Source organism: Anabrus simplex, chromosome 3 (assembly GCF_040414725.1).
Source record: "Anabrus simplex isolate iqAnaSimp1 chromosome 3, ASM4041472v1, whole genome shotgun sequence".
NCBI classification, from domain to species: Eukaryota; Metazoa; Arthropoda; class Insecta; order Orthoptera; family Tettigoniidae; genus Anabrus; species Anabrus simplex.
The window spans coordinates 441729518-441741663 of NC_090267.1; the positions used below are offsets into that span (position 1 = coordinate 441729518).

The following is a 12146-nucleotide window of genomic DNA, read 5'->3' on the forward strand; positions in this document are numbered from 1 at the left end:
GATGATCCTTACTGGTGCATAAAATGTCTCCAAAGTGCTTCCTTGAAAGTGCAAATAGAGCTTAACCCCCTGATACTTTCGGGAAGAAGGTTCCACTCACGGCAGGCAATTACTGTGAGTGATTTATCGTAGATAGCAGTTCTATGGGTAGGTAAAGCAAGGATGGAACTATTAGCAGATCTGGTGTTAAGACTGTGATAAGAGGATAGGTATTTGAAATATGAAGTAAGGTAAAATGGCTGTGAAATATGAAGGATTTTATGGAGATGGCATAGGGTATGCACAGTGCGATGGATTTCTAGTCGGGGCCAAGATAGGTGGTTATATGAAGGAGTTTCGTGGTCATAGTACCGTAGGTTACAGACGTATCTCACACATGCATTTTGACCACGTTGTAATCTGCTCAAAAACTTGCCCCGAGCGTCTCTATAAATCGCGTCACAATAGTCGATAGTCAATAGTCAATCAGGATCTAACATCGTTTTCTTCTTGGTCTTTGAGATGTGGTGTAAATAGAAAAAGAAGGGGTCCTAACACCGACCCTTGGGGCACACCACACTGCACAGACCGCCAAGTTGATTCGTTTATTCTGTCTGTAACACACTGCCGACGGCCATACAGGTAGGAATGAAACCAAAGGAGGGCGCTGTCCGAGAAATGGAGGGAATACAATTTCGAGAGCAAAATGTCAATGTCAACAGAGTCAAAAGCTTTGCTCAAGTCTAGGAGTATTAAAACTGTCTCTTCCTTTTTGTCCATAGCTTCTCGGATGTCTTCTGTGACCATCAGTAGTGCTGTTGTAGTACTGTGTGCTTGACGAAAACCAGATTGTAGTGGGTCAAGTAAGTTATAAGTCGTCATGTAGTCTGTTATTTGTGTATGAGCGATGAACTCTAGCGCTTTGGATAAAGCAGAAAGTATGCAGATAGTTCTGTAGTCAGATGGTTCAGAAGGGGAAGCTACTTTTTTTTAGAGGACGTATAATGCCCACTTTCCATATTTCGGGAAATGTGCTGTCTATAAGGGAAGAGTTAAATATGTTAATTAGTGCAGGTAATATCACATCCAGAATAATTTTTATCATCTCTATTCCTATACTGTCATTTCCTTTTGGCGTCGATGTTATCCGATTTATAGCAAACCTGACTTGTGAGTGGGTTGTTGGACGGAAGTAGAAGTTTTCTCTATCTGTTCGCGTCTTTGCATAATTCCTGTCTAGAACTTCCTGTTTCAGAGCTGCGTTTAATGTGCAGTTAGATGAAAAATAATCGTTCAGTTTTTCCAAGGGTATATTTATTTCGTCGTCGTCTCGTCCTTTGGTAATTCCAAAGCTCTTTATACAGCTGTTGAAACATTTGGTTGAATTAAACTGTGAGCGTGTCGTAGTTTCGTGTTTCTAATCTGTTGGGTCGTAGCGTTTCTCAGTCTCTTATAGTTCAGTAGATTATCAGGAGTGCAATGTTTCTTAACTCGTCTATAAGCAGCATCGCGTTCAGCCATTAGTGCTCTAATCTCATCTGAGAGCCAGGGAGCTGGCTTCCGCGTAACTCGAGCCTTCTTTTCGGGCATGTCTATCGTACAGTTCAGTCATATGTTGATTGAAGAGAGTCACTTTGTCATTTATGTCTTTAAGTTTAAATATGTCATGCCATGGCACTGCAACTGCGTCTTGTAAAAGTTTATTCTTATCAATTCTTCGTAGATCTCTATATGAAATTATTTTTGGTTTGAACTTGGGACTTTTAATAGAATAGGTAAAGATGTCACGATATGCCTGGGACACTAATTTGACCGTGATGAAGAACTAATTCAGGTTGGTTAATGGCAATGAGATCAATTAAAGTGTGTGATGTGTAGCGTTGAGAGGGAGAAACGTTAAATTGTAAGCTTTAAAAGAAGTTAAAAGTTGGGTTGTCTGAGGAGAGTTAGGTTCAAGAAGGTTAATGTTGAAGTCGCCCATTATAATTATATTTGAGTAATCAGTGACTAAATCTTGTATTTGAGTCTCTAGATCACATAAAAAACCTGCTTTCGGTGGCTTATATACTACACCCAGAAGACATTTTACTTCACTCACAGGTATTTCCAGGAACATGAACTCAGGTTTTCACTCGTACGGACTTGGAGACCTACAGATTATTTTAGGGTATAAGCTGGTCATAAAATATGCGGCAGTACCCCCGGAGGGCTTATTTAATCTGTCGGATCTAAGAAATGTATAACCCTCCAGCTCCAGTCTTTCTATTGCGTGGTGTGGTTTTAACCAAGATTCAGAGATTAATATTGCGTGGAAACAGGGAGGCATAAATAGGGCTTTTATTTCGTCCATTCCCGCCTCCGGAAGGAGGCTTTGAGCGTTTATATGGCAAATCTTTAAAGCATTACTGTACGAAGAAAGCTGGTGGTTAATGATGTCCCTTGTCGACTGGGAATGGCAAGAAAGCTCAGATGACAATGGGTGTGTGTTGCCTGCACAGCTGGTTCCAGCGACATTGGGGGAGGGTGGAGTAAGTGAAAGGTTTTGAGGAATGTTTGCAAGGGAGAGGGGAGCCTGTTCGTTTGTCTCAAGTTCGTTATCAGGGGGACTGTAACTTACGTTGTTCTCAGTAATGTTGGAGATGATTATGACAATAATGGGAATGGAAATAACAATTTACAGCGATCAATACGATAATGGCAATGTGTGAATAATGGAAGTGGAAATAAACACGACAAAAATAAGGCACTGAACCAAGTCTACTGCTACTAACACCAATCTACCACTACGGCAAGCAAACGTAAGCTATATTACTAATTACGTTCTAATAGAGAATTAAAGTTAAAAATTACGATATACTACAAGGATAACAGTAAAATTAAAATACAATAGAAAGTTACAATATGTTGTGACCATTTCTCCTGCATATCACTTTAGTTCATTTAACTGTTCCATAGTGCACACTTTATACTTATTTGATCCTATTTTTATATTAATTAGTCCATCAATGCTCCATACCTGGCGTACACCAAACCTCGAAATTGCCTCCTTAAGGACTGCGAGCCTTGTTGCAGTCAGATCCTCCCTTAAGTCCTCTTTTCTTGTGGAAGATTTCACTTCGCTTACGGTAGGAAACGAATTTCACTATCAGAGGTCGTGGCTTCGCGGCCAGCCGTCTTCCAATGCGATGGCTCCTGCCAATGTCTCGAAGGTCAAGGTTGACACCAAGATCTCTTGCGATACTTATTGCGATGACATCGGGATCTTCCCCTTCCTTTTCCGGAATACCGAAAATACGGATACTTTGCCGCCGCTGGTATTGCTCCAGTTTGCTTGTTTTTAAAGTCACTTTTGATTTTCACAAGTTCCCTGTCCTTAGCCTGAAGCTGATCTTGTAATAGTTTGACAGTTTCCTTGTATTCCGCTCTTAGTTCCTGGAGCTGCAACATTAGGGGCTGTAACTGCTCGGCTACGGCTACGGCCTGCTTAACGAGCTCTTGTATGTTGGCGCCATGCGGCGGGCTGGCTTGGGGAAGCTTCTTAGGAGCCATTATGACAACTTAGTAGTAGAACACTGATAGTTTACTTAAGTTAACTGCATACGTTGAATTTCAGCACGAATGTAATAACGTCTTTATCACTTCAATCACGCTTAACTTTAGCACGAATCTAATAGCGTATTTCTCACTTCAAGCGCTATATCACCTGCGATTTACAATTTTTGCGAGAGAAAGTTTGCGTGCGACTAACAGCTAGCTACTGGGGTAACATTAAGAACTCTGCAATTTAATACAGTGTTACCCATAACATGTACACTACTTAACCTAGAATCCTGTATACAGAACTCCGTAATGAAGCACAGGTACATCAGCTATAAAGTGATGCTGTGCTATTAATGATCATATAAATTTTCTGCAGTGCAGTACTGAGCTTTTGCATACACGCACGCACACTCACACACTCTCCCTCTCTCTCTCTCTCTCTCTCTCCCTCTCTCTCTCTCTCTCCCTCTCCCTCTCTCTCTCTCTCTCTCTCTCTCTCTCTCTCATAACAATACTCTATCGATCCATGAGATCCAACAATGAGCTGTCCGGTCATCATTGTGTTAAATCATTTGCTATTCGCTAATTTTTTATTACAGTGTGTGCATACTGCAAATCCATTGCCGCCTTACTGTACATAATTATCAAAGGAAAGCAGGTTTAACACATACATAAACTATAGCAGGTAATGTGAATTTCCATCTATTCAACACTATACAGGTGAAGCGTAATTCGCGCACTTGGGCGTTGCAGCGCGACTCCTCACATGCCAGCAATAAAAAAATGTCTCTTACAAAATTTCGTCTTGCGAGTATATTCGGTAGAAAACGGACGTTGAAGAGTAGCAATCTGGCAACATTGTAACCATATGTAGGGTAACTACCGCTTTCAGCACTATCTCGTCGTGCTGTACAGTTGGTGCAGTGGGTAGAGTTTTTGGTTGGCATGCAGGAAGTCGATGGTTCGATCCTGGGTTGAGGCGCATTTTTTATTTGCTAATTTCCATCTGACATTACCTACTGTAATACAGTAAGACACCGTTTCTGAGGTCACATGTATCCTACATTTACAACATTTTGTAACGCTGAAACAACAAATACCTGGTTAGACTAATAAGAAATAGACAGCTGAAACAAACAGGTTTCACATCTAGTAGATGAAGTGGTGCGAATAAATTCACGCTCACGACGTGGAAAGAGCGCCTTTCAAAGCTGACCAATGAAAATGATTGTTCGTCCATTTCTAGGATCGTAGTATGTAAGTGAAAATGGTTTCTAGAGGACCCACTGCAATCGCTGTTGACGATTAAGATGCCAGATACCATACCACCTGGACTACATTTACGAAAGAAAAAACATACGCCTCAACCCAGGATCGACCACTCGACCTCCTGCATGGTAACCCAAAACTCTATCCACTGCACCAACTGTACAGTACGACTAACTCCTGCTGACAGAGGTAGTTACTATACATGTGGTTACAGTGTTGCCAGATTGCTACTCTTCAACGTCCGTTTACTACCGGATATACTCGCAAGACGAAATTTTGTAAGAGACATTTTTTTATTGCTGGCATGTGAGGAGTCGCGCTGCGACGCCCGAGTGCGCGAATTATGCTTCACCCTGTATAAAATAAAATCTATTACATTATTTTGTTAAAATTTGTAAGTGAACATGTTTCGGCTCTTTGAGCCATCATCATCACTGAAAATATACAGTTATATATACATTAGATTAAAATAACGCACAAAGATAAAAAATGTACAATTATCACAATTATGATGACAAATAAAATATATCTTGTTTAAATGTTGTGACTCCTTCAACTGGAAGATCTATTGAAGAATAAAGTGGTTTTGTGCTATTGATGATCATATTTAAATTTTCTGTTGTAGCTGTAGAGACTTGTAAAGACATGTGGTAATAATTCTGCGTTGTATTTATTTTTAATCAGACTTCACGGGTCAGCGGAGAGTATCGTTATTGGTAGAGAGAGAGGGAGAGAGTGTGTGTGCTTGCACACAAAAGCATTGCACTGCAGAAAATGTATATGATCATTAATAAGCACAGATCATTTTATATGGTATTGAATAGGTGGAATTGATACATTTTATTAAAAATAGATATGCTCCTCTTGGCTGGTCCGTTGCATGAGATCCAACAATGAGCCGTCTGGTCATAATTGTGTTAAATCATTCGCTAACTTTTTATTACAGTATGTGCATACTGTAATGCCATTGCCACCTTACTGTATATAATTATAAAATGAAAGCTTGTTGAAAACACACAGAAACTACACCAGGTAATGCAAATTAAAATAGCATTACAGATAACATGTTCATGAATTAATTTAACCATAGTTTTCTGCTCTAAGCCCAGTCAAAGTATTATTGCATGAACAGCACTGTGCTATTATGATACATTATTGATTTGCGTGACACATTGGTTTTTTTTTGTTGTTGCTTTTTTTTAGCATAATTTTAGAAAATTTGGATTCAGAGATTGAGAAAGATGATGACGTCGTTTGCCACACCCAGAGAAGTTCAGTTGATGGGCAGTGTAGTACAAACCAGTCAGGGGATACACTTCAAGTAGAGACTCAACCAGGTTAGGATGTTATTTTTATGTATAATCTGTAATTGTTTTGAGAATCAATTTCATTATAATTTTTAAATCATAGCAAAGTTGAACATTGCTGAAATTTTGAATGCATATTATACCAAGATTTTGTGACCATGTATACTGAATGATGCTGTAAAAATTCCTTAGGTTGTGAAAATAAGCTGCTGGAAACATCACAACCCACATCTGCTGGAGAGGACGGGTGAGTCCAGGTATTTCGCCAGTTTGACGAAGATATTTGACCTAAGACTAGTCTTTTGTTTCGTTTTGTCATAGTTGAATATTATGGACTGCACATGTTACCTGTAAAACTAGTTACCTCAAGGAGTGCTTCCTATGTCTTGAAGATGAGATTTGTTAAGAAGGAAGCCATGCTTTCCAGTGTTGACTTAATTAATTGTAACTTAAAAGCTGCTCAGTCTGTCGAAGACACAAGTTAAATATAGATATTACACTGTAACATACCAGTCATCATCATCATCATCATCATCATCATCAACATTTCTCATTATCCAGCTGTATTTTTATTCCTTGTTTAATGTTTTTTTTTTTAAATTACAGATATGTTATAGTGAATTATTTATATTTAACTTTTATGTTCAACAGACTGGAAAGCTTTGAAGTTACATTTGAAGAAAAGATGACGTTGCAGAGATTTAAAAAATGCTTGAGTTATTCAAATAGGCAGATTGAGGTGTGACTGTGATAAGACAGTTTTGTGCCTAGCACACTCATTTCTATTATGATTTGCATCTAGCTCTGATATTCAATCTTCTTAGGTTTATATTCTACAGTCATAACTTCTGACATGGAAGTGCATAATATCATACTATACTTGTTTCATGCCTTGAAAAGCTCAAAGATGTCATAGTTGATAATTAAAATATTTCAGTTTAACATGCCTTTCAAAATTTGAGAAATTATAAGCTGAAATATTTCAAAGTGAAATTAATCATAGTGGGAATAGAAGCTGTATTCAAGTAGGATGTGGTTTGTCGGACTGGTTTGAAACAAAGAGAGGAGTGCAGCAGGGCAGCTCATTGTCACCACTTCTATTTGTTATTGTAATGGATGTAGTAATGAAATCTATTAAAAGGAAAGAACATGGAGATATCAAAGCCTTCACATTTGCAGATGATGTTGCGATCTGGAGTGACTCAGAAGAGGAATTGGGAGAGAGAATGCAAAGCTGGAATAAGGAGTTTAAGAAATATGGTTTAAACATCAGCAAGACCAAGACGGTGGTGATGAAAGTGTATGGGGATGGAGCAGAACCAATAGTCATGTTAAATGAAGCCCAACTGGACAGCGTTCCAGTTTTCAAGTACTTGGGTAGCATTCTATCAAATGACAACCTAGCAAAACATGAGGTGAACAATCGAATCAATAAAGCAACACAATTTTACCACCAGGTAAGACACCTGCTGTGGGATGAGCAAATACCCATGAAAACAAAAATGACATTGTACAAGTCCTATTGTAAACCAGTTCTTACATACAGTCTCGAAACCACAACACTGACCAATAGAGATAATTCCAAACTTCAGGCACCTGAAATGAAATTCCTACGCACTATGATCCAGAAAACCAGGAAAGATAAGATTAGGAATGAGAAAATTAGAGAAGAAGTAGGAATAGATGATTCTCTCCTCAATAAGATTCAGATATCAAGACTGAAGTGGTTTGGTCACATGAAGAGGATGCCAGTAAACAGAATTGCAAGGAAGGAATTTGACAGAAAAGTAGAAGGAAGACGACCCGTGGGAAGGCCACGAAGGAAATTGATAGACTTAGTTAAGAACGATGTACTGCTGAGAGGTCATGATTGGGACAAGTTGGTGGAGGAAGAATGGTACAAGGACAGGATGAGATGGAGGAGGCTCATATACCACACCTGGGAAACTGGAGATGGTTTAGGATGATGATGACTAGGGCCTACTGTTGTGTAAATATTCTGATTTGAAAGTGAACATTTCAGTGTCTTTCAATTTACTTTTCTGAATTTATCTGGACTATAAAAAAATGCACAAGCTGGAATTGGAGTCTTATTCATCAAGTCAGGAGGTTAAAAAATAATTATTTCTAATTTAGATTTCATTGAATTCAGAAAAGTAAATTGAAAGACATTAAAATGTTCACTTTCAAATCAGAATATTCGCACAACGGTAGTATTATGATTAATTTCACTTAGAAATATTTCAGCTTATAATTTCTCAAATTATCAAAGGCATGTTAAAGTGAAATATTTTAATGATCAATTATTACATCTTTGAGCTTTATAAGGCATGAAACAAGTACAGTATCATAATACGCACTTCTATGTCAGAAGTTATACCTGTAGAATATAGATCTAAGAAGATTGAATATCAGAGCTAGATGCATATCAAAGATTATGGAGGTGCTTGAAGCTGAATGGTGAATGGTATAATGAAACTGTATGCATGTACTATGCGCTGGGTGATCAAATTGATGATATTTCATTCTTTTGACCAGAAGTTGCAAGATATTAATATCACTCTTGAGAGAGTGATAAAGATGACATAATTGCCCTTGTGTCTCCTTTCTGTTGCTCCTTCTAAACACACTAGCCTTGTCAAGTCATATATGGAGAGATAGTAATGTAATTTGGTGAATACAAAGACAGGTTGGAAGACAGAGCAAGAGAAGGGGGAGACAAGGATGAATATGAAAACAAGAAAGGACAAGGATGTTCTTTGCATCTTTATACTCTGTTCTTTCCTCATCTATCCCAAGTCTTCAATACCTATTTCTTCTCAGTCTTCAACAAGCTCATTTCTGCTTCCCATCTTCGTTTGGAGGGCAGGCTTCTACACTCATTGAGGGCCATCTTGACAATTTTCAGTATTGATGTACGACAAACGTAAAAAGAGAAAATATCCTAGCAATATATGCAATGAAAATGAATGCTTAGCCTTTTTCAAATCTCTAGTGGAGAGAGCCTCTTGATTTGAAGATGGCAGTGTATGAAGATATGGAGATCCTTGGCCTTTTGTGTTTTCATGTTTGTCTTTTTCTCCCTTTCTGTTACTTCCTCATCTGATGTTGACCTGTTATTGTATTTATCCTGTTATGTTTCTGTCTATATATGACTTGATTTGTCACTTGTTTATTACTTTCTATCATGATGTTGTACTATAATATTTACCTAAAATAATTTATTGTGTACTTATTGTGTGTAAAAATTCATACTTATATGAGTCTTCAAATAGGACAGAATCTGATTTTTATGAAATGTTGTACTTTTGTCAAGATGATTTGTATATTTTACATTGGATCAGAAATGATTTTAATGGAATTGCTAGCTTGATTTCTTCTTCTTCTATTATTTTTTTTCTTTCTGAACCTGGTATTTTTTTCTATCTGAAACATTATATAAATTTCACTAATGATTTTTAAAGGCATACTGTACTCTGTCCTTTGTCCTTGTGGCAATATAAAACAAAGAGTTATGTCTGCACATTGATCAGAATTTTCAAAATGGTATTTCTATATTGGTTGTATCCAAACTAAGAAGGAAATGAATTTTTAAATTTTTCGTCATGTCTGTCTGTCTGTACTTGCATCACAAGAAAATGGCTGAACAGAATTTAATGAAATCGGTGTATAAAGTCAGGGAATAAGGAACTATAATCTAAAAACCAAACCCCATGGCTCAACAGCGCCAAAGGGCCATGGTCCCATGGTCTACCAAGCGACCGTTGCTCAACCCGAAAGTCTGCAGATTATGAGGTGTCATGTGGTCAGCATAACGAATCCTCTCGGCCGTAATTCTTGGCTTTCTAGACCGGGGCTGCCATCTCACTATGAGATAGATCCTCAATTGTAATCACGTAGGCTGAGTGGACCTCGAACCAGCCCTCAAGTATAGGTAAAAATCCCCGACCTGGCCAGGAATCGGAAGTTGGGGCCTCTGGGTAAGAGGCAGCCACGCTACCTCTACACCTCGGGGCCGGCTAACTGCAATCTAAGCTATAAATAATTTTATTCACACCGGATGAAATGGTAGTTTAGGGGCAGGTATAAATTTAATTCTCAAATATCTATGTTATTAGTGGTCCTATTTATAAACACTACATAAGAAAAGTTACAGATAATACAATGTCCAATCATTTATCTAGAAAATGTGCAGATTAAATATAAGCTGTTACATAACAAACATGTTTCTTATGCTACAGCTTATATTTAATTAACACATTTCTTAATCCATGCAGGTAAAGAGAAAGCAGAAAAACTAATAAAATAAGGAAGAAAATAAAAATATAAAATGAGGCGCTAGTATTCCTCGAACTCGAGACGCCCACATCTAGACCAATGGTGCCAGAGACACTCACATGTAAACTGCAAACCTGAGACACTCACATATCTTCTAGTGACCCTGTGTATCATATATGATACGTCATGTGTTTTATCCTTTTCTGGCTCAGTCAATTAGTTAACTTATGGTGACCTCTTGTATCATACATGATACATTCTGCGTTTTATGTTTGTAATTGTTGTGTCTTCTTCTCTTGCAGGGTATAAAGTGACTGCACGGTGTGAATGTCAAAAGTTGGTATAGTACTGGATGTATCATATATGATACAACCAAAAATAACCCTAGACCCCCTCTCCAAAATATTCCAAAAATACTGTTTTTGTAGGTATGTCGTATTTTGCCCCATAAGATCAAACTGAACAGAAAAAAGAAATGTAGTTAATGTCAGAATCTCCCCCACCCCACTCCCCTCCCACAGAACTCCCAAAGGCCTCATGACCAAACGTTTGCCCCCCTTACCCCACCTAAAATTTTATATTTGCAAATTTGTCTTATTTTGTTATCAAAGAGCCTATTAAACACAAAAATGTTTTTTTAAATGCCTAAATTTGGCTTTGGTTCTTTAGAGGATATAGGCCAATAGTGTTACAGACACTTGCGTGTAAATTGCCAATGCATAACTTTTTTCTCCAGTCTGTTACAACTAATGCAAGATTAAGAAATACAAAAAATCACCTGGAAAAGAAAACATTTAATCTATAACAGAAAGACATGTTTCATTAATTAATCATATTATATGAAATCACTTTTGTTATATGTATATAATTTCAGTATTTCCTTTTTTCTCGTTACAGATGTTACACGTTTTATTCGTAGTATTGACGGTCTCACTACACTCCTCAGCATAGTGTTTTATTTAACAATCAGCAAGATCTATTAGACGAGAGGACTTTGCACCTCAATGTGTTTTTAACTCACTAATCATTATCACTGTCACTTCACATCATTACGATTTTTAATTTGTTTGTATATTATGTAATCATTGTTTTACTACTGAAGATGGCCTTGAGATTAGGCTGAAACATGTATAGACTTTGCTTCATCTAACAGATGACTTGAATTGTATTGATAGGAGGATTTTATAAATATTTTCTTTTGTAAAGTGATAACCGTCAATACGGAATGAGATTCAGAACATTTTAAGTTAAAATTCTGTGTTCAATCACTTAATAAAAATGTGGGAATGTTTTTGAATTTATCTTATTGCACTCTATTGTATGTCCTCTCCTCCCAGTCCAGACTCGACAATTGACAAATGTAAAGGAAAGGCCACTGTGGAAGAGAACACAGGGGAGGAGGAACTGAAATGTTGGAAGACAGTGATACTGGTACTTCCATACATACATCAGAAACACGACAGACAAGGTTTGGAAGATACCAAACAATATGATATTAAGAAGATCCTTTACAAGCCATATAGGGAAAGTTACTTCATTACCTGCAACCAAAGACACAATAGAGTTACAAGCACCTGGAATCTACCCTATTGAATGTAGTTGTGGTATCTGCTATATATGTAGACTAAACAAAGCAAATCAAAAATCAAAATCTCTTTATTTGCAAATGAGGTGTTTACCTCGGTGGCAAATGGTACACTAAAATACATTATTGTCAAGCACTAAATATTAAATTAACAAGAGAATAAAATTTTCCTATAATACAATATTATA

General features: G+C 37.5%; 1 protein-coding gene across 1 annotated transcript in view; it reads left to right on the forward strand.

Annotated features, from left to right (window-relative positions):
* Positions 1 to 11582, forward strand: part of LOC136867415 (lisH domain-containing protein ARMC9) — a 93423-nt gene extending 81841 nt beyond the window's left edge. The window contains exons 14-16 of the mRNA XM_067144613.2: positions 5992 to 6125; positions 6288 to 6342; positions 11271 to 11582. Coding sequence (XP_067000714.2) covers positions 5992 to 6125; positions 6288 to 6342; positions 11271 to 11292 — 211 coding nt within the window. The 3' untranslated portion in view covers positions 11293 to 11582. The remainder of the gene's footprint in view (positions 1 to 5991; positions 6126 to 6287; positions 6343 to 11270) is intronic.
* The last annotated feature ends 564 nt before the right edge of the window (positions 11583 to 12146 follow it).